At 32.2% G+C, this 23,853-nt stretch overlaps 1 protein-coding gene across 16 annotated transcripts in view; it reads right to left on the bottom strand.

Annotated features, from left to right (window-relative positions):
• Positions 1 to 9,481: 9,481 nt before the first annotated feature.
• The window catches only part of LOC127709276 (acyl-coenzyme A synthetase ACSM3, mitochondrial-like), a 268,456-nt gene continuing 254,084 nt past the window's right edge, over positions 9,482 to 23,853 (bottom strand). For 3 of the 16 annotated variants that reach the window (XM_052214725.1, XM_052214724.1, XM_052214723.1), the window contains exons 9-17: positions 20,071 to 20,227; positions 18,435 to 18,563; positions 17,850 to 17,924; positions 16,803 to 16,883; positions 15,423 to 15,524; positions 12,377 to 12,504; positions 11,931 to 12,030; positions 11,034 to 11,153; positions 9,482 to 9,716 (exon numbers count right to left, since the gene is read on the bottom strand). In XM_052214725.1, the coding sequence (XP_052070685.1) occupies positions 9,666 to 9,716; positions 11,034 to 11,153; positions 11,931 to 12,030; positions 12,377 to 12,504; positions 15,423 to 15,524; positions 16,803 to 16,883; positions 17,850 to 17,924; positions 18,435 to 18,563; positions 20,071 to 20,227 (943 nt within the window). In that variant the 3' untranslated portion in view covers positions 9,482 to 9,665. The remainder of the gene's footprint in view (positions 9,717 to 11,033; positions 11,154 to 11,930; positions 12,031 to 12,376; positions 12,505 to 15,422; positions 15,525 to 16,802; positions 16,884 to 17,849; positions 17,925 to 18,434; positions 18,564 to 20,070; positions 20,228 to 23,853) is intronic. The other 13 variants (XM_052214721.1, XM_052214722.1, XM_052214717.1 and 10 more) reach the window with 6 other exon arrangements.

Raw genomic sequence — 23,853 nt, 5'->3', positions numbered from 1 at the left:
CTATGGCAATACTTTTTTCCGCACTAGGTGCAAACGTAAGCTAGAGACCTAGCGCCTACTTGATCAAAATCCCCAGTTTGGGTATAGCACGGATTATTTTTTAAAGCTAATAAATAATTTCCTTGCCCACCATACTTTGAGTACAAAAAATAAACCTTTCGTCCAATCATAAGTAAGCGAAATCCACTGTTTCAGAAGTAGAATGTTTTGTCAAAACATTTTGTGTGGCAAAAAAAAAGTTAAAGCACGAGTGCAACTTTTTTTCTTCTAAACGGAACAATTGTTACTTTTCATGAACTATTTGACAGGATGCCGAGAAAATGGAAAGCTATTTCACACAATAGTGCAATTTTGCCAACAATTAAATAATTTCATAATTATTTACGATTCTATATACACTCAAAAGTGTTGACTATTTGAAATGTAAAGCGTGCAGCACGCTGTGTGATGTATTGAAAGCGATTTATATTGTATTTATATAACTAATGAACAAGAAATGAAATTTTGAAATTCACTGAATAGTGTCTTTGACTGCTTAATTATATATTAAAAACTGATAATATAGTGGTTATATATTAATAAAAACATTTGAAGTACGTTTGAATCTTATGCAACACTTGGTTTTATATAAACATCTGAAAACTGGCTGCTATCGAAGTGGCTGCTAGCGAGTGGCTGCTTGCTTGGACCTGGTCTCACAAACTCCGCATTTTCATTCACGTCTTCACATTACAGGTTTCAGTAAACGTTTAGTAAATTATGTCAATGTGAAGAAAATGACCCGTATTATGCCAACAACTGGTTTTAGAATTAATTAGTTTATTTCCGATGCAAAGACCTTATAAGTGAATCAATATTAATACAAAAATATGTTATCTTTAATGATTCCTCATGTGATTACTTGGCCGTTTTTTTTTAGTGATTATTTGATTACTAGACCAAATATTTCATGATTATTTGATTATCTAGGACTGTATTTTAGATTAATTGATTACCAAGTTTAAACAATAAATTTGTGTGTATAGCATACATATAAAATTTGGCTCGAAAGACGTTATTTTTTTTTTGACTCGCTCCACTCGGTAAAATTGTTAAGAATTAAGTCCGAAGATTGAACGCGTTTGTCCAGTAATCTTATTAAAATTCATACAAAAAAGTTATATAAGTATAACAAAATCAGAGATATATCTTTTAATTAGATTGGTTCGTCTAATTTAGTATTTTTATCTGAAGTAAATTTACTAACTTCTTTTATAAAGGATTTGAACAAGAATGTGTCCATAGTACATGAATGCCCCACTCGCACTATCATTTTGTTATGTCCAGTGGACCGTAAATTGCGGTCAGAACTCTAATTTGGCATTAAAATTAGAAAGATCATATCATATGGAACATGTGTACTGAGTTTCAAGTTGATTGGACTTCAACTTCATCAAAAACTACTTTGACCAAAAACATTAACCTGAAGCGGAACAGACGGATGAACGGAAGAACAAACGGACGCACAGACCGAAAAACATAATGCCTATAAATGGGACATACATTCACAAAATGTGCTGAAATTGAATGAAGGTCTCAACTAGACCATAACAGGCATATCTAAATAAAGTTCCCTGAAGTCACAAACAACTTCACTCACTTGTAGATCTATTTCCACTACTTCTGCAATATTGTATTTATCAATAATACTATAAACAGAAATTGTATGCATGTAAATTAAAAACGATCAGGGTAAACTTATCAATCCTTTAAATAAACTTATTTTAAAAGGTTACCAATTGAACACTGTAAATAGATCTTTGAATATTGTTTTTATTGGTATAAATATTAATTTTGTTATCAGTAACTTAAAATTATACTACATATTATTGTTATACACATCAAGGTACTACAATCTGTTGATACCTATGATTTGGCATTGCACAAGGTCATGTCTTTCTCTGACTGTTAATGACGTCTTTACACTAAATCCATTGGATGTTGGATGTGTACTGATTGATATTTTAGTCTTAGATACATGATTTTTGTATTAGTTGTTATTGGCTTTAAACTAGCTGTCAGTACTACGATTACTCTCAGATCTGTACTTTGTGTCTTTTTTGGTTTGTTAAGGATGTATAAATACCCTGCCACGTCCGGTCTGTGCTTTTGTTAGATTTTTTTTTCTGTTTTGTATCGATCTGATATGTTAAGCCCTTTTCAACTGATTTTTATAGTTTGTTCTTATGTTGTTCTGTAACAAAACTCGTCCCAGGTTAACGGGAGGGTTGAGCGCTCACTTGCATGTTTAACCCCGCCACATACTGTATGTGCCTGTCCCAAGTTAGGAGCCTGTAGTTCAATGGTTGTCGTTTGTTGATGTCTGTCATATTTGTTTTTCGTTTTATTGTGTTATAAATTAGGCCGTTTTTTCTCAACTGAACTGTTTCATATTTTTCATGTCAGAGCCTTTCATAGCCGACTACACCCTACTGGTTTTTTTCTCATTGTTGAAGGTGGTACGGTTGCCTATATATAATTGCTTACATCCACTTCATTTGAACTTTGGGGATAGTTGTTACATTGGCAATCATACCACATCTCCTTATTAAATTGTTGAAGGGGGAGGGGGTGGGGTGAAATTTGTATATCTTAAGAAAGTTCCAATGTTTTCCTCCCAGGTCACCCAGTTTTAATTGGATATTTTCTCATTTTGCTGTGCCCTTGGATTTGTGTTTAAGGCCAACCAGAGCTTACTGCCTGTTGGTGGGTAGTTGAAGACCATATGGTAAGCTCTAGGTGTCTTTTTGTGTATTGTATATGGTGATTTGGTGATGTCTTCATGCCATTGTCCCATTACTTTATATAGACAGCTTATCAGTCAACCATATCTATCAAAGACGACAAATGATGGCCAAAGCTCTCCTGGCCTTTTGTATAGTCAGGCGAGAAACAAGATATAAACGGACTTGGCTTGGTATAAACATGTATATTTAGTAAATTCGTATAAATTCAAGTCAAATTAATATCTCAAAACAACATAAAAATATAAAAGTGTAAAAAAAAATTTTTTTTAATAAATCTTGAAAATATTATTGTGTTTGTGTGTGGCCATTGATAAAGGCATGTTTTTCAGTCTGGGTTAAAAAAATTTATTGACTTCGGGTACAAATCCCTGCCCCACCCCAGAGAATCAAATGGTTGCTTCCTTGGGAACAATAGAGATTGAAGATGTTGAGAATGAAGATCAGGTAATAATTTTATGTTCTGCGGCGACGTTAAAGGAACACCAATCAGTCAATCGATCTTTATGACTATGGCTACAGTTGTGTAATATTCCTTGTTGTAAAAGTTCCTTTTCTGCTTTGTGTAGACTTATTAAGACTTGGAATAGATCTACGATGACTAATGAGCGGTCGTGTATGGTTTGGCAATTTCACATGCCTACCGATAATAAAATTGACAATGGAAATTTGGGAATATGTCAAAGAGACAACAACCCGACCAGAGAGCAGACAACAGCCGATGTCCAGATATGATACGATGCTACCGGACATAGAAAAAACTGTCCTTTTTTCATGGAAAATTAAACTGTAACAGCATATTAAAGAATACAAAACTAGCTCTCTTTTCTGTAAATACAAATAAAAAGCTGACTTGGGTGAGATTAAAGCTAGAAATCCCAATCTCCCAATTCACTTAAAAAGACCATATATAGATATAAGAAGATGTGGTATGAGTGCCAATGAGACATTTCTCCATCCAAGTCACAATTTGTAAAAGAAAAACCATTATAGGTCAAAGTACGATCTTCAACACGGAGCCTTGGCTCACACCGAACAGCAAGCTACAAAGGGCCCCAAAATGACCAGTGCAAAACCATTCAAACGGGAAAACTATGCAACGGTATAATCTATATAATAAACAAGAAACGAGAGCACTTATGAACCACATCAACAAACGGCAACTACTGAACATCAGGTTCCTGACTTAGAACAGGTGCAAACAAATGCAGGTTTAAACGTTTTAATAGGTACCAAATTCACTCTTATCCGAAACAATAATGTAACATATGACCTTTAATATTGAAGGGCTAAACTAGCATTGAGCCGTGTTTAGGCCCTAACATAGAAAATAAAGAGATGTGCATGGGACAAAATCGCACACAATACATAGAAAAAATACAAATTATCAATGAACAGGGCTTGTATTCCTGTTCTTCATCTTGAAAGTAGCTGGAGGGTCTTCAACAAGGAAAAGAACCATTCATACCCTGAAAACAACAGCCACACACTTGGCTATGTGGATTACAATGTTTTGCTTTATCCTACACCCTGGATTTTTTCCCCAGAAGACCTCAGGTCCCCAGCTTCCCTTTACATCTAGTGCGGACAAAAGTATTGCCGTAGATTTTTTTATTAACTTTTCGGTAATGGTGTGGTAGGGTGGGTAGCTGAGGTCTACTTGAGAAAAAATCCAGAGTGATGTTCGGCTTAGTCTTTTTTTATAATGTAATAAGCTGGCAAATTATGAAAGCTCATGTCTTAATTGATAGGCATAGAAATAAAAAGAAAACGTATGAAAACCAATAACATTCTACCGGAGACAAAATATCGTTGGTTTAGGCAACTAGTATGATGGTCTGGATGCGTATTTCTTCATTTCTGTATTCTTTGATATTCTATTCCATTTTTCTCTATTCTTTAATCAGTGTTTCAGGCCATTTTTCTCTATTCTTTATCATGTTTATTTCTTTATACTTTTTGCCAATTATTCTATTCTTTTTATATTTTAACAACTCATTATTCTATATTTTTTTATTTCTTGGTCCATTGTCTCTATTATTTATATTTTTTGACCACTATTCTCTATTCCGTAAACCCCCATCCACACCCAGGCTCTAGTTAAGGTCACCATAGAGCTTTCAAAAATAAGCAAAACTAATACCGAGTAGGCTCCGAATGGCAAAATGATTGAATGCTAATCCCGGTTTGAATTGTGAAATTGCGGAAATTTGTTTTTCAATCAATTGATCAAGCAAAACACATTATCGTCCTGAATGTTCGTATAATAGACCTTAGTCATGAATTCTAATCATCTGAGATCAACCTTTCTAAATTTAAAAGTAAAGATCACGCACCCTTATTGTTCAGATTGATAAAGTCTTTTGCATCCGTCGACATTATCTTCGATTAAAGATCTGATAACCACAGTGACTGTGCATGTATACTTTAACGACCGGGGTAGTTTTCTAATAAGTTTTCAAAAGTAGTAACCTCCCTTGTTAATGTGATGTTGCAATCAATCTATTTATTTGTACCATCTTTATATAATATTATATTGTACAATTTAAATTTATGATTCGTTTAATATTTAAATATAATAATTTATTTTTTATTAAAGACATAAACAAGGTAATTTGAAAGGCTTTGATTCATTTATCATCGTAGTTCAATTCATAAGTCAGGCAGTCTATTTTGTCTACATTATGTTGAAAGAACACCGGAGTGTTTACATTGGCATTATTTACTATCAATGACTGTGAAACAAGAAAGGAAAACATTGTACATTATAAAACGAGAAATAATTAAAATTAAATACAAGATTCTTGTTTAGTGAAATTAAAAACGAAAAACGGAAACACTTTTGATTTTCATTTTGGTTTTAGAGAAATCAAAAACAAAAAATGAAAACACTTTCGTTTTCCGTTTTGGTTTTAGAGAAATCAAAAACAAAAAATGAAAACACTTTTGTTTTCCGTTTTGGTTTTAGAGAAATCAAAAACGAAAAATGAAAACACTTTTGTTTTTCGTTTTGGTTTTTGAGAAATCAAAAACGAAAAATGAAAACACTCTCGTTTTTTGTTTTTTGTTTTTGATATTTCAAAATGAAAAACGAATGGACGCAAATATACACTGACCCTCTAGATTCCTTTCTTCGCAAATTTAATTTGACAATGATTTTCTATTTGTTCCATTGGTTTGTGCAGTGGAGCGTTCGATTTTGTCAGGTTGTATGGATTTTCCCCTTTTCGAATTTTCCCTGGAGTTATTTTTGTTAATACTTTTTTAATTGGAACTGTGTCTTATATTTGCTGCTAAATATGATATTAAGGATGTACACCTCTGAGGAGTAAAAAATTTCTAGAATTACACTTTTTTTCTTAACCTGATTTTTGGGTTTATATGTCTGTAAAAAAGTAATTGGTGAAGAAAAAATCATATGGTGGTGCATTTCTTATTTTGCTACGGCCCTTTGAAAGTACACAATTTTGATGATTATCCCATTTTTCACCAGTTTTTGCCCATTTTTGGCTATTATCGTGAAAAAAATAACAGTTCTACAATTAAACTTTTTTTCATACTTTCAATAAAGATGAAGTGGACCAATCTGAATAAATTTAACTTAAAAAAATTATAGGTAGGTGTTAATATAAGAAAGTTTTATCATATTTTGATGCTTTTTCGTATCAAATTTACCATGCTGTCAATTTTGTAAATTTATGATTTTTCTCTGTTTTAAGAACAAAATGCATATTATTTCAACTTCTTTGTTATAAATGATTGGAAAAATACATATCTTAGAAATTTGAAAAGAAAAAAGTGATATAGGATGTACATGTTTCTGGTAAAATCATTTCTTGTACCTCTCACCCATTTTCGCAAAACATTGGCTAAAAAGAGTGACTTGATTGGTAATAAAATTTGAAAAGTTTATTACTCAGAAACTACTTATTGTAAATACACAATTTTTTCACAAAGTTCAGTTTGATTATGATATTTATTTAATTCATTGCTATTTTCCATATGCATCACATGTTTTGGAAATAATTCCAGAACGAGATTTCAACGAGACTGAAACGTCAGAAGAATACATCCTTAAGTGACATTTACTAAAATCGTATTGATAATTCTTATAAAAATAAGATGTGGTATGGTTACCAATGCGACAACTATCCACAAAAGTTAAAATGAAGCCTTGAGATCCTGCTTGGTTTCTTAGTAACAGTAGTCGGTTAATAATATTTCACTATTTCAGACTTTATGGACTTTGCCACTACATATTGATGATGTAAATGACAACGCTCCATTTTTTGAGCACGACCATTATCATTCTGTTGTTGGATATGTGAGTAGACGATAGTATATTTCGTACAATTCTATTTGTATAATGAACCCGCAAAAATGGTTAAAAATGCAAAACTATAGTGTCAATAAGATTTCAACCGTATCACAACTTCAGCAATCGATATTTAGTTTTATAAAAAAAACATTTCAAACACAATCACACGACACCCATGGGGATATAGGTATGTAAATATAATTGGTTGATTGACTGTTGTTTGCATAACTTCTGCTGTAAATGTTTCATGAATATTCAGGACCAATATAAATATGACACAGTGAATACGTCATAGTGCTACAAATATTACCTGCTTAGTCGTTGAAATGGCAGAAATCTTTTGGATTTGTTTTCGTTAGGTCGCTTCTCGGCCACATATCTCATTTTATTCTATACAAATGCCTGTACGAGTTTTCAAACCACACCTCAAAGTAGTATATATTTGATATCTCAAATTATGAAGCAAATGTTTTTTTTTATTTTAATCGTTCTAGTAAATGGTTAAACGACTTTGCGTAAGCTAACACATTTTTGGTTTCACTTAGTAAAACTTGTACTAAAAAAATGCGTCGGTTAGTATTTAGTATAAAGTTTATTAACATTTCGATTTATTTGGCTATTGTAGGGATTGGCAGTTGGGTCCAAAATTGTACATGTAACAGCAATAGATTCGGACGAGGGACCAAATGCAGCAATAACCTACTCGATGAGCGTATGTTTTTTATATAATCTTGTTGATAGTTGAAAGACCGACTAAGAAATCCATTTACAAATGTATCATTTTTGTAACTGTGCAGTCCGTAACAAAACATCAACCAAGCAGTAAAGTTCGAGGAATGTCATTCTCGTAATGAAACACTGCAATACCGAATGTTTGTTTGGAAATACACTATGAATATGTTGGAATATAAATCACCTGAAAATATTGATTGATGAGTAATTTTCAAAACATAAGAACAGTGCTTTATCACTCTTTTGCATTTCATTTTAACTTTAGCATTTTTTAAGTCATTCTTGTGTCTTTAATGATTTGAGGACACCCTTAACAAGTAATTAAATAAATTTATAATAGTTTGCACCATTGCTTGCTATTATGACCGTTACTGTTCTAACTTTTTTACAAAGATACACAGAAGCGAATTTCGCAAAAAGATGCATATGCGATTTATATGTTCACAAAACCATATGTTAAGTATCGAGGTACAGCTCAAACTTAAAATATATTTTGCAGCCCTACCAGGTGCCTTCTCCTTCGTCTAGATACAATGCTTTTGTAATCGATCCAATCACAGGAGACATAACGTTAAAGGAGGACCTTCAGCATGGTCATACAACTTATCATTATCAAGTTAATGCAACGGTTAGTATACATTTCATATTGACATCAGTCATTGAAATTTCCTTAAACACAAAATGAAGGGATATTCACCACTCAATGCATTTTTGAAACGTGCAGAGATGTTGTTTCATATCAATAATAAACTCCCGATGTTTTTTTATACGGTGATCAGAAACTTATTTTCTAGGAATATTGATTATTTTGATTTTTTAGCGTTTATATTTTAAATTAGTACTTTTTTGTCTTATAGATACTGATATGAATAAATAAAGACAAGACGATTATGACAAATTTTACACACAGAATACTGTATCTTACAATTGCTGATTATAAAACCAATACACAAGTTTTGACGAAAGTTTATTTGAAAAACTGTATTAATCGTAATAATTTACATACTGAAAAGCGAACATAAAACTTCGTCCATCGATTTTTGTATTGATATATCATGTATGTTCTACTAGAATATTATTTTACATTAGCAAATACATGTTTACAGTGTATGCTTTTGATATAATAATCAATTTTTTGTTCTTGTAATATGTACATTTTTGGATGGTTCCTGTTAACATTTTTATGTATCAAAAAGTAAAATCACAAAAATACTGAACTCCGAGGAAAATTCAAAACGGAAAGTCCCTAATCAAATGGCAAAATCAAATGATAAAAAACTTCAAACAAATGGACAACAACTGTCATATTCCTGACTTGGTACAGGCATTTTCAAATTTATTTTTTCAGGATAATGGTGTTCCGAAACAATCCTCATCAACATTGGTCAATATCGAAATTTTCGATTTCAATGCACTTGGATAACACGACAGAAAGAAAAGGAATTTTCAATAAAACTAAGGAAAAGATAACTGTTTTTTTGAAAAATATTTTTTGTTAAATAGTAATCATAAAAATGTATGATGCTTTCTGATTTTGTGTACCACTCTTCTTGCAATGGATATTTAATATATGTCTTTTGACACACATTCATGTGGAATATGAACAAAGTTGGGTTTCCATCCGTATAAAAAAAAGAACTCACAAAACATCCATGCATTATTCTATGTTGATATTGCATAATAATACATTATTTTTCTAATATTTTCTGTGATATGGTACAGATGAATGAGGGTAATGCATATAAAAAGGTATTCTTTCGAATAAACATGATATTTTAATTTTTTTCTGACTCTCCAATGCCCCCATTCTCTATTTCTCAGCTCAACTCTTCTTATTTTACCACTGACTGTCTTTGGCAACTGATCCACAAAGTTAACTCAATCTATAATACAATTCATGTTTGATAATTTATTTTAAATGTAAAATATAAAAATAAGAAGATGTGGTATGATTGCCACCGAGACAACTCTTCACTAAGAGACCAAATGACATAGAAGTTAACAGCTTCATTTCTAAGTTATTAACTTCATTACCTTTAGTACATTAATGCACAAAAAAGCAGGTAACAAAAGGGAGTAACTGAGATGAATACAAGAGGTAGAGGCGTAACAAAAACTGCAACGAAATAGTCAATTAAATCACATACAAAACAAACTAAAAATGTAAGATAAAGTATTGTGATATATAATACCAAGCCGAAAAGCGAGAGAATATTGTCTGGCATTGTGTTTGCAAAATATCAAACATCCGTCTAAAAACTGGTAATATTTTCAAAAGAAATGCTTATTGTTGAAATTTCAAAATGAATTGATTAACAAAAATTTTTTTATAATTATTCTTTGCACAAACACTCAATGTCTTTATACATAGTAACACACGATTTTTCTTTTAGAAAAAAAAACGGTTAAAAATACAATACGCTATGTCTTTGAAGGAATTGATTACATTGTCTTGTATGACGATATAATTATAGGTTTTTTGTTTAATGTCATCGGATTCAAGTGAACTTTAATAATGATTAATAGTGTTTTAGTAATGATGTAATGTTGATGATGAGTCTTCAATACAATCGTTATGGTACATGTACTTTACTAATGGTATAGCTCTAGCTTACAATATGCCTACCATGTTTAGTTATTTAAATTAACACGATATTCCAAAACGATAAACCAAAAGATGCGATATTCTAAACTGATAATTGATTGATGAAGTGTGCTTATGTGATTTACACATGATTTATAAGAAGAATGACGGACATCATTGTCTCGCAAGATTTTGGTCGACATCTTGCAATGGTTGATTGAACAGTGGCGTAACTGATTTGTAATTTCAACAATTATGCCCCATTCCCGATATTGACATTCTGACAGTGTGATTCGCATGACGGGTGATGCATGTAAAACAGGGAATATCATGTCAACGCAGTCGGTCTTGCTCCTATTGAAGTTCATGCGATTTCCTCGATTATTGTTTGTTACCTTGATTTGTCTCTTTCAAATCGATTTACGAGCCTCGGGCAACCTTTTCCATGGCGCAGCGTCTGGATTTACTCTTTTAAGAGACTATTCAATTCGTATGTTCATACCTTTGTTTGCCTGATTGTCTTTTAGTAATGTTCGAAGTCACTAAAGTATACTGTTTTTCTGCAGAACTTATTTGATATCTTTCAATAAAGGTACATACATAATCTGAGTTTTACCTTTCTAGGATATTTATAAGGTGCTGTGACAGATTTTACATGATTCTGTAGTTCTTCTCCTAATTTCTGTTTGTCGTGTTTGGAATATGGCTCTGTTAGAATTACAAACGCTTTTACGACCTTCAATTGATCACAAAAAAAATCATGCGTTTAAAAAATAATAAAAGTCAGTTGAAAAATTCATAATAAAACATTTCTCATCACATGTTGTCATTGTGAAATTTCATTAAACCATACGCTACTATTATCAGCACTCGCAGTGCACAAGTGTTAAATTGGACCACGATCGATATCGATAAATCTATAAAAGATTATTAAAGGAAATCTTGTATATCTATTAGCTGTCAGTAAACAAAAACGAATTTCTTTTTCATAAGATTTAAATTGTCTACTAACTGTTTAGAAATAGTCTAGGTAACCAGAGTTTTATGTCCTAACTATAGAAGGTTCAGTCTTTCTATGATGCGTCAAAATTGTATTGTAAATAGAAGTAATATTCTAAAGTACAATAAAACTCTAATACTTCCTTGGTACACTTGTAGATGTGAAGAAATCTATATTAACCTTACAATAAATAAACCAGTTGATGTAGATTGGTCCATATCCGCTGGTAAATCAAACATTCCTATTTCAGAGATTATTTTACTATTTCAATACATACATTGGGAGGTGTACTATAAAAAAAATGAATTTGAAAGTTGACAAAAAATATCACACTTTTCTTAACATTATTGAAATGTTGAGGCAAACCACGCCGGTAACGTAAAATCATGGCCAGGGATCAAGTTTCCGTATAAATGTTTATTTACCGTTTAATTATTCATACCATATTGATAAAAATAAAATCATAATCACTTATTATAAAATAATTATATGAAAGTAAAAAAAAATATATACCTCTCCTCTTACTTCATCCGGACTGCTTACTACTGCAGATTCAAGAACGGCTGGATGTTCAATCAATGCACTTTCGACTTCAAAAGGACCTATTCGATAACTAAAGAGAACAACACGCTTTCGTATAAGTTTATAACTGCAATATATAGATTAATCTGAATCTGAAGTTCGTTGGAATTAAGGAACTTCAAATGCACGCATTAAATTAAGACAAAATGTTTATACGTTGCATATACTCTAATTTGACAATAAACTGTCGAAAACTTGATAGACAAAAAATTAATTTAAAAGTTCAACTCGACTCTTATAGTGTTATACATTGTTTAAACTTTAAAAAATAAATTCATTGCTTTATCAATTGATTCAAATGACTACTAGATTGTAGTGTGACAGAATTAGATTACACATTTTAAACAAAAATACCACGTTCCATATAAAAACATTACCCTGACGACAGCATGACATCATCATCACGTCCAATAAACCAAAAATAGTCATCTCCATCCATTTTCCTACGGTCGCCAGTGAAGTAAATATCACCTTTAAAGACGGCTTTATTTCTGTTATCATCATCCTAAAAGAATTTAAGGCAAATGGTTTGTTATTCTATTTGCTACCTAAGGTCAAAACATCGTTCGTCCGTTACAATGTACTTAAATGGTCCGAATACAAAACCGTTTTACAAAAGTACCGAACTCCAAGGTAGATTCAGAAAGTGGGAAGTCCATAAACCTGACGAAACCAAACGTTAGACTATATCAACCAACAGAACGAACGATAAACTACTGACTGAAAAAGTTATCATGCTAAGGAACAGACGGTTGATATAATTTCTTGCATTTTCTGAAAACTGTTGTAGATTAGGCTCTTTTTTGTCGAGCCTGCGACTTTTGTCGCAAAAGAGACATAGCGATCCTACATTCCGTCGTCGTCGTCGTCGGCGGCGGCGTTCACAATAACTTTCTTAAACTATCCTGGATTTGTACCATACTTAGACAGAAGCTTCTTTATGATCATAAGATAGTATTCAAAAGTAAATTTGTTGAAAAAACGTCCTGTTTATCCGTACTTTACTTATAAATGGACTTAGTTTTTCTGTCAGTTAACATTACATTCATTCTGTGGTTAAAGTTTTCAAAATTTTAATAACTTTCTTAAACTATCCTGGATTTGTACCAAACTTGGACAGAAGCTTGTTTATGATGAAAAGCTAGTATCTAGAAGGAAAATTTGTAAAAAAAAAAAATCCTGTTTTCCATATATCTATAAATGGATTTAGTTTTTCTTCCAGTTAACATTACATACAGTCTGCAGTTAAAAGTTTTTAAAACATTTATTAGATTCATAAACCATCCTGGATTCTTACCAAACTTGAACAGAAGCTTCTTACAGTCAAAAGATAATATCTAGAGGAAAATTTTTAATAATTATTTCCCCATTTTTGTTGAGCCTGCGACTAACAGCAAAAGTAGTTGCGAACCCTCACGAATTTTATTTATGAAAAGTCAGAAGTAACAACAATAGTTATCGTTCGTTTTTCTTAGTTACTACTTTCAATCAACTTTGATTAAAATACATGCTCAAATACAAATATTCTTATCTTAAATAGTCTGATAAACTTTCGGTAGAGATTTCTGATGAAGCATATTTCCTTATTATACATAAGATAGGATTAAAATATGAAGACGTAGATTACCCTCACGACACATACCAAAGAGGAAATCCTGGATAATCATAGGTCTGTTCTATGTTCCTTTGGAATTTCAACCAAAGATGAAGAACTGTATCTTCCATCACTGTATTGGATACCTAAACTACATAAGTGTCCTTACAAACAACGGTATATTGCTGGGCCTTCCAAGTGCTCAACAAAACCTCTTTCTAAATTATTAACACCTATTTATCAGCAATCAAAGCCGGGCTCCAAAGTTATTGTGAAACTGCGTATTCTAGAGGTGGCGTGAATCAGATGTGGATACTAAAAAATTCCAAAGATCTTTTAGAGTACATACAATATAAGACTCTCTCATCTTGCAATAGTATTAAAACATTTGACTTTTCTACACTTTACACAAGTATTCCCCATTCCAAACTAAAAGACAGATTGAAAGAGTTGGTATTACTTTGTTTCATTAAAAAGAATGGAGAATGTAGATACAAGTATCTTGTCTTGGGGAGGAATAAATCCTACTTTGTAAAGAATCACTCTGATTCAAACAAAAAATTCTCTGAAACTGACATTATCAAGATGCTTGATTTCTTGATTGACAACATATTTGTAACGTTTGGAGGACATGCTTTTCAACAGACTGTCGGAATTCCAATGGGAACCAATTGTGCCCCTCTTCTTGCCGACTTGTTTCTTTATTATTATGAGGCTGACTTCATACAGGAACTTCTTAGGAAGAAAGATAAGAAGTTAGCAATATCCTTTAACTCTACGTTCCGCTATATAGATGATGTTCTCTCACTAAATAATACAAAATTTGGTTACTATGTTGAACGAATCTATCCCATCGAACTAGAGATAAAGGACACTACAGATAAAGTTAAGTCTGCCTCAAATCTTGACTTACATCTAGAAATTGACAATGAGGGTCTGTTGAAAACAAAACTTTACGACAAAAGAGATGATTTCAGCTTCCCAATTCTGAACTTTTCATTTCTATGTAGCAACATTCCAGCAGCGCCTGCATACGGAGTATATATCGCCCAATTGATACGATATTCCCGGGCTTGTGTTTCCTATCATGATTTCCTTGAAAGAGGATTGCTGCTTACAAGGAAGCTATTAAGCTGAGAGTTCCAAATGGGGAAGTTGAAATCATTCCTTCGTAAATTTTACGGACGCCATCACGAGTTGGTTGACCGTTATGGAATAACCGTTTCACAGATGATATCGGATATGTTCCTTATGTCGTAACTACAATACCCTTCCCTTTCCACGAATGTGACTTCCCGAATTAGACTATTTACCGGATTTGTAATAACATAAGCAACACGACGGGTGCCACATGTGGAGCAGGATCTGCTTACCCTTCCGGAACACCTGAGATCACCCCAGTTTTTGGTAAGGTTCGTGTTTAGTCTTTAGTTTTATAAATAATCGTGGTTGCGTTAAGTCGACTTTAACCTTTTTTATTGCAAATATGTTTTCTAAATTGAATAAAGTGAAAGGTCGGCATAAAGAAACATAACTTCATGGTTATGTCTACATAATTATATTGTACTGTGTACTTTGGAACCCTGTTTTTTAAGGGATATTGGAAATTCACTTTGCTTAATTGGAATTTGATGTATTTACTGTTTATCGTTGCATTTTAATATATTAAAAAACAATATAATGTAACATACATATAGAAACAACAAAAAAGTTATATTTAATATCTTCTTTTCAAGTTTCTCAGTCAAACAATGTTTCTGCACATTTATATTTTCATACGTGCGAATTATTCTATTTATCATTAATACAAAAAAAGTATCATCACTTACGACATAATGGGAAAACAATCCCATTGGTAGAACAGGATTTACTCTTACACCAATCCCACCTTCTGTGTTTCTAGGCAATATATTACCATCATTGTCAACGATCTACAAAAATATTTGTATAAATATGTGTAATAGTACATAATAACTCTATCAATTCGTAGAAATTGTAAACGATTACCATTTTCTCAAAAATATAACTCACCATCTGTGTTATATTATATTGCAAATGCAGTAGACATTGATTCTATAGTCCTTTTATTTTTTTTTCTTAGTTCTTTTGTAGCTATGAAAAAGCAATAAGTTATTTTTCAATGTGTACTCAGGAATAGGGCAGGTTTTTTTTAAACAATAAGCGATCATTTAAGGACTAAGATCTTTTTTTTTAATACCTTGAAGTTTAAAACATTTTTTGATAACTTCTTATTCTTAATTTAATGATTATCTTGTCGTCTGGTAAGTCAGTGCAATGCATAATTATGTTTAATCTAGTCCTAAAGCTGCTACTGTTTCAGCGTTATAACACATCACTGGCTTTCAAAGTTTTGGGCCGAGTGGTCTAAGTAGTTACTACTGTAATCACTAGCCAGTCAACACTGAGGTTATGAGTTCGAATCCCGCTCCTGCGGGTGCACTCGACTCCAATCTTAATTGACTAGGATTGTCAGTTTTCCTATCGAAGGTCGGTGGTTTTCTCCGGGCACTCCGGCTTCCTCCACCAATAAAAACTGGCCGCCACGAAATAGCCCAAAAGCGGTGCTTAAAAGTGGCGTTAAAACACCACAAATCTAATCAAAATCAAATCAAAAGTTTAGGTTTGAGCGTTCCTGGTAAAAGTTAATCCAGAAAAGCACTTTGAACGCACGAAATTTATCATTTGTTTTTTTTTTTTTTTTACATTTAATGTACATGTATGTAAACGGGTTAAAACTCATTTTTGGGTCCTCAATGCACTTCAACTTCGTACTATATTTGGCCTTTTAAACTTGTTTATTCGAGCGTCACTGATGAGTCTTTTGTAGACGAAACGCGCGTCTCACTTACAAAATTTTAATTCTTTTATCTATGATGAGTTTATTCTTAGTGATGTATAGTTAGTACGGTTAGAAAATTCTGTTAAATAATGTTCCAAATAATAAGTTTACATACTTTCACTCAAGGTATAAATTTATGTCAGGCATCACTATTAGTAAATGCTCTTTACAACAAATATATAATAGTCATATCATTTAGTTTGAAATCAGTTGTAATTGTATCTTCAATACCGTACATTTGTATGTTGCCCTCTAGTTATCTTTTGATAATGTTTTCAGATGGGTTGTTGCCTCATTGATTTATACTCCACATCTCCCTTTATTAATATTGCTAACATAAAACACTGACCTGTAGATCAATCCCAGGAGCTGTCTTCCCCATAGAACCTGGTCTGATTTCAACACATGGATATGTCCCACATAAAAACGTCTAAATAAAACAGTTATTCAAACGTAAAAAAAAACTCTTTGTCGAACTCTATATCTGATTGTCTCAATATCTATGTTTTCAAAACATCAAAACAATACCTTATCATCGATTGATAAATTTAAGAATGTTTAACATTTAGTGGAAAATATTACACTCATATACTTGACGATAACGTGTAATAAGATACAAAACATATTATATCTATTTTGTGCTAAACTGACACGTTCACTGATTTTAAACGTACTAAACTGTTCACATCTTTGTCCTTTTATCTTAGTCTTATCTTTTTATGCATAGTTGTCTCATTTGCCATTAAACCATATTTTCTTATTTGTATGTAGCTCACAAATAATAGTCCACATGATAAAATGTCACATTATCAGGACATAAGTTCTACATTTTTTACACGTCTAGACACGGTGGAGGCGGTGTTGCCACGATGTCACACGAGTCCTGCTAAGGGAAGAAAAAAAATTTGCTAACGCAAATTTGAAGATCTAACATGGTTGGGCTAAATTTGAGACGAGTTTTATATATATTATGGTGTAAGCCCTGTATAACCATAAAATTGTCACGTTTAGACGAGTATAATAAAATTAAAATTGATGTCGCGGCATGGTAATTAACATTATCATCCTTTACGACAGACAAAATAGCTGTTTGAAAAGTACACCATCTACTTACCACTATAATGTGTTACAGCTCTATATTTTTATGTAGCCTAGGTTGTCGAGGGGTCTAGGGTGCTGGACAAGGTGCAGGCGGTGTTGCCACGATGTCACAGAAGCAAGGGTTCAAATCCCGCTATGGGAAGAATAAACATTTGCTAACGCAAATTTGGAGATCTTATATTGTTGGGCTAAATTTGAGACGAGTTAAATGTAATATATATATATAATATACTCATTTAATACTTTACATTTGAGAGGTGAAATGTGTTATACTGTAGCCAATGAAAATACTTACAGTTTCCGTTTGTCCGTAACTTTCATATAAAGTCAAACCAGTACCATCGTGCCATTCTTTCAGTAGTTCTGGGTTCAACAAAATGCAGATAATACATCATTGAATATTTATAATACATCATATTTCTTTTACAAAAAATGAATAGTTCATATAAATCATATTTAAACAAATAGAATGTACGTAACAAACCAGTTTCTGTTTTATATTACTGATTGTGTTTACTAGTTTAGCGTAAATAAATCATTTTAAAATTTAAACCACCGTATCATGGAAATACAATTCTAGTTTACGGCTTCTCAAACTAAGGTTCCAACTCTCTCAGGTAAAGTTGACTTTGGATTTATTTGGCTATTCTGTTTAGGTACTTTTCGGTTATATAGATTCTCACATTTCTATGTATTTACACATCCCTGGCTTGTATATGTTTAAGTTTGAACACGCCTGATGAGAGTGAATCAAAAAAGCGTTTAGAACGCACGAAATTTACGAAGTGTTATTTTCATTTGTGGCTGTGTGTGTTAACTATTTTGATATTATTTTTGATAAATGTCCTTGTTATCTTCAAATTTTTTTTTCTCAACTTACAACAGGTTCTCCATCACCGACACAAAGTAACTTTCTCGACAAGCTGTATCTGTGAAGTGGTTGTTTTACTAAATGTCTATACACAGTTGGGGGTGCACAGAAATTAGTTAGAGGATACTTATCTAAAATCTACAAAGAAAAATATACTTTTACAAGAAAACATACCCTATGTAATAAAAGAACACATACTATTCTATATTTCTGAAAAATCCCTCGTTGAGTGAAGCTGGTGCTCGTTTAAGGTACGGGTGGACGTAGTTCGGTCCCCGTATAAGTCACGCTATATTAGATTGCGTCTCAGTCGTACATGTAACAAAACAACTTGAGTTGTAGAAGTTCACAATCACAACAAAATTACTCCACTTTTCGATGACATCCCACTCGTAATTGCAAGTATTGGAAAATAGGAAGAAGTTTTCTGACAGACATGGAAAGCACACACACGTTATATATCATACAAGTAGGAGGTTTAGCTTGCTATAAAAACAAATTTAACCCATCATTTTCTTCGGAAAATGCCTGTACCAAGTCAGGAATATGGCAATTGTTTTTCACTTGTTCCGTTGATTGAATGCGTTTGATTTGTCAGTTTTTATGGACTTCCCCTTTTTGAATTTGCCTTGGAGTTCGGTATTTTTTTTTTAATTCTTTTTTACAACTCATCACTATATAGCTTGCTATGCGGAATGGGGTTTGCTCATTGTTAAAGGTCGTACGGTGACCTATAGTTATTTAATTTTATGACATTTGGTCTGGTCTGTGTGGAGAGTTGTCTCATTGGCAATCACACCACGTCTTCTTATTCTATTAAATGTGTCCGAATAATGTGTACGGGAAATTTTTCTTGTAAACATGAACCTTGTGAGGTATATTTAGGATGACGTTCAAGTAACACCCATAATACATTAATGTTTACTTATATCTCCTGTAAGTGGTCCCATACTGAATATGCAGGTATTGGTTGCAGTTAAACAATTAGCAAGCAACATTTTTACAATAAATCATTCACTCAATCTTTATTTGGATTTGAGCATTAAATATATATTCGGAGAAGCTTTGTGGACATTATGGTAAATTAAAAGAAATTAGTTTCTTTCATTAATAATCCGATTAAAAAACATGTCCTCCTAAAATATCTTCTAATCTAAAAGGAAATTATTTCAATTAGTCATTGTAATAAATGAAGATGATGAGGAGAAAGAATTACGATTATTGGGAAAAGACTAATCTAAAAAAATGACATTTATAACAATTGAAAATCGAATGAGAAATGGAAAAGAGCAAAATTAAAACTGGGAATATTGCATATAAATGGCAAGGTAACTTATGTTTATAAAATAGAAAAGGTAATACAAATATGAAGAATTTGGGGAATATGTTTCAGTTATGACAGTCTCTAACAAAATCATACATAATTGAAAATTAAAATTAATTAATGCATAATCGCTTTTCAATGGACTTTGACCTATAATGGTTTACTTTTATAAATCTTGACTTGGATGGAGAGTTCTCTCATTGGCACTCATACCACATCTTCTTATATCTATATGAGAAATGATAAAGGAAGTTATTCAAACTTTTTTTGTTAAATCTTGGAACTTCATTTCAGATCATTTTCCAATTTCAATTCGTGTACCTGTAGCGTTCTTTCTGGGTCAAACTTATCAGAATTGTGAATAAAAATACAGGCTCCTCTGATCCATGGTGCAAACAGACTAGTCCATGCTGCTTTAGCCCAACCAGTATCAGACATATTCCACATCATACCATTATGGTCTATATCTAACAAGTATCTTAAAATAAAATAATCCAGATGATTGCAACATTTTAGTATTATTTAAGCAATGTAAAAACTCTAAAGATTATAACATTTCCGACTTTTTCAACCTGTACAAAAACTGCTATAACAACTTTTATGTTTCTGATAGTTACACGAACATACGAAAAGCATAGAATTGATTCTCGGGTAAAAGTATTAGTGAATTGTTATCGAAAATTTGTAAACAAAAACAAGATATGTACATGCACTTTAAATGATAAGACATCTAGAGAAAGAAAGAACCAAATGAGACGGCAGCCCATCACCACTATCTAACAGACACTTTTATAGCTGACTATGCGGTATGGGTTTTGCTCATTGTTGAAGACCGTACAGTGACCTATAGTTTATAACTTACATGTCATTTGGACTCCTGTGGAGAGTTGTCTCATTTGCAATCAAACCACATCTTCTTATTTTGATATTAATACTTAACGAGAATTCAAACTTATTTTAGTTTTGTTCTAATGGACAAAAGAGTTAACCGATATGAGATTGCTAGCATGCTGTATAAAACGGATTTTATTTATTTTGTTTCCTCATCCCTTTTTGATCTGATCATTGTTGATGGAGGAAAATGTAAACAAAATCACTTTGAAAACAACAAATCCGATTAATTCTGGAAATATTTCAAAATACCTAACTGCCGCGCCTGTTAATATAGCGGTTATCTGTATTTATCAAAACAACCCGTTGGGGTCGTTGAAAGGGGCGGTTTCATACTTTAAGGTGTGAGCTTGTAAACTTCTCCGCATTTATGAAGATGAGTAACAGCAATATTAGTGTAACAGTTTATTTATTTTGATACATTGATTTTATTCTTTATCATCATATCATACAATGTATGTCTATACAATATGATTTTACATTAACCTTGCTGTAATAGTATGTCCATATCCATAACTACCATGAGTATGCAAAGCCATTTTTGGAGGTCACTAGCTTTTGATTTAATCGTCTGAAATTCACAAAAATAAATATTTCTACAATTTAAAAAGCTTTAATATTAATAAATTTACAAATAAGAAAAAGAACAGAAAACGTACATCACAACGATACATTTTTGAATCACACAAGGTTAACAAGGCAACCTTAAGGATGTACTTAGGTCAGGTTTAGGAATTTGTGTCAGATGTTCGGACTCCATGGTTTTTTTCCTACGATACAGGGTAAAATATTTTGCCCCATAACATCCATTTTTCTTTTCATATAAGACTTCAGTAGCATATAAAAGGTCATTTACCAAAATTTAAGCAGATTCTAGATTTCTTTTCTTTCGATTCGAGACCCAAATATTACCAATTCAAATATAAGGTAAAAATCCGATTCAGCCTTTTCCCGCCATTTAAAAAAAAAATAAATATCTCGAAAAGGAGCTCCATAACCTATCGATATTTTTAGCTTATTTTGTCCCTTAACTAATGCACTTCTGACTTATAGTATCAATCTTAAAGTCTTGATTTATTTTTCATTTCACCTAAGTACATCCTTAAGGTAAACAGATAAGAGGTTATTAAGCTAGCTAGTAATAGTGGCATGTGGCGATGTAAGATGTACGTCAATGACAACCTTATCAAACAAGAAAAATTTCTAGAAATAAAAATACGGTCTTACGTGTGAAAATGTGTGAACCATAATTATAAAGATTGTAAAGACTACAGGTTCTCGATTGTATCATCAGCTCGGTAGTGATTCTGTACTAAGTTTTCAACTTCATCCGGCAAAGTTGACCGTAGCTGAACTTGGTTATTATTCAATACTTTGTGTTCTATTTAAGAAGTGTCTTACAAGTCATATTGGATAACTGGGGCTAATAGATTACTCATTCGTTTCAGTAAATTGAGTAATCCTTTGGCAGATATAGATTTTTAAAGAAATTTGGAGGTATTGAACAAAGAACCGAGAACTGGTACCAAATTCAATCTATTTTTTTTTAACCGTGACCATGTACCCAGAAAGCAACCACATACACCAAAAAACACAAACACAAACAAACAAGCAGAAAACACAACAAAAAACCACATATTCACAACATTAAACCAAGAGGTTATATCTAATATATAATATAACCTCCTTGATAAAACTAATAAGGTACGATCTGTCTTCGTATTGATTTTCTTAAATTTCTAATGACTAGATATCTGGTAGTCAGTGTGCATCATTAATTTCCATTAACTACAAGGCCGTAAAACTAATAATTCCACCTTTCGTAAAGGTTAGGTTTATAACAATAACGATATATGTTTACTGAATATGAAGCTTCTATGTATAAAAACAAAACAAAACAAACAAAAAAAACAAAAAACAAAACCATATCGTTTACAAAAAAAAACCTTCGGGAATACCTTAAAATCGGCTGGAGCCTCATCCATTAAACTCCCAAAATGTGCCCATCCTGGCCTGAAATAAAGTTATGCTAACCATTATTCATAAGCAAGGTTAAACAAAAACATTGATTTCAAACTATCTCTTTTCAGAATTTCATTAACGCTTCGCTGTATATGTCAACAGTTAAAGGAGCATAATTTAATAATTAAGAAGTAAAATCACAAAAATACTGAACTCCGAGGAAAATTCAAAACGGAAAGTCCCTAATCAAATAGCAAAATCAAATGATAAAACACATCAAACGAATGGACAATAACTGTGATATTCCTGACTTGGTACAGGCATTTTCAAATGTAGAAAATGGTGGATAGAACCTGGTTTTATAGTGCTAAACCTCTCACTTGTATGACAGTCGCATCAAATTCCATTATATTTACAACGATGCGTGAACAAAACAGACATAATAGGTAACATTGTCAAAATATGGGTACAGCAGTCATCCCTGTGTCACAATCTCAAAACAAACAAACTTTTAACAAAGAAGCACAAAAAGCATCTATCAAATTTAACAAACACATTCATTGCTTATATGTATTTTAAATCAACCCATGAAGGATTGAAATATTTAAAGTCCTGTGACTGCATTCACATCTACTCTTAGTACGCCATAAAATGTAAACGTCACACTGGAAGAAATATAAAATAACTTTATCGTTCAAAGTATTTTCAAAATTATAATTTCACATGGGGAATGGTGGTATACAGGGTTGAAAAATCAAAAGTTTTTTTGGAACTAATTTCAGAAAAAGACCGAGATTTAAAATTATCCAGAAGTTCTTTAGAATTTTTAAGAATCTACATATGGTTAATACCACTACGCGAGTAAAATAAATTTTTCGTTCAAAGTATTTTCAAAATTACAATAGACCAATACCAAAATGGTATTATAATGGTATTATAATAGAACAATAACAAAATGGCGAGATCTTTAAAAGTAGAGCCACGTCATATGTACCAAAGAAACACATAAAGTCACACGTACAAAACACACCAGCAAAAATGAAAGATAGTACAAACACATTGACGGGATGTATAAGTACCGAGCCACGTCAAATGGATATCACAGAAAACAAACCAAACAGTAAAAGTAATATCAATAATAGAACAAAGACAAATAAAAGAACAATATAACACGTTATTAAGATGATAAGCAACGTCAGTACGCAGAATATATACATCAAGACCATCATGTATAATTTGTGAAGTTGATAC

Source organism: Mytilus californianus, unplaced genomic scaffold, assembly GCF_021869535.1.
Source record: "Mytilus californianus isolate M0D057914Y unplaced genomic scaffold, xbMytCali1.0.p SCAF_7, whole genome shotgun sequence".
In the NCBI taxonomy this organism is placed as follows: domain Eukaryota; kingdom Metazoa; phylum Mollusca; class Bivalvia; order Mytilida; family Mytilidae; genus Mytilus; species Mytilus californianus.
Note: the sequence above shows the minus strand (reverse complement) of the source record. Positions and strands in the feature narration are given on the sequence as shown.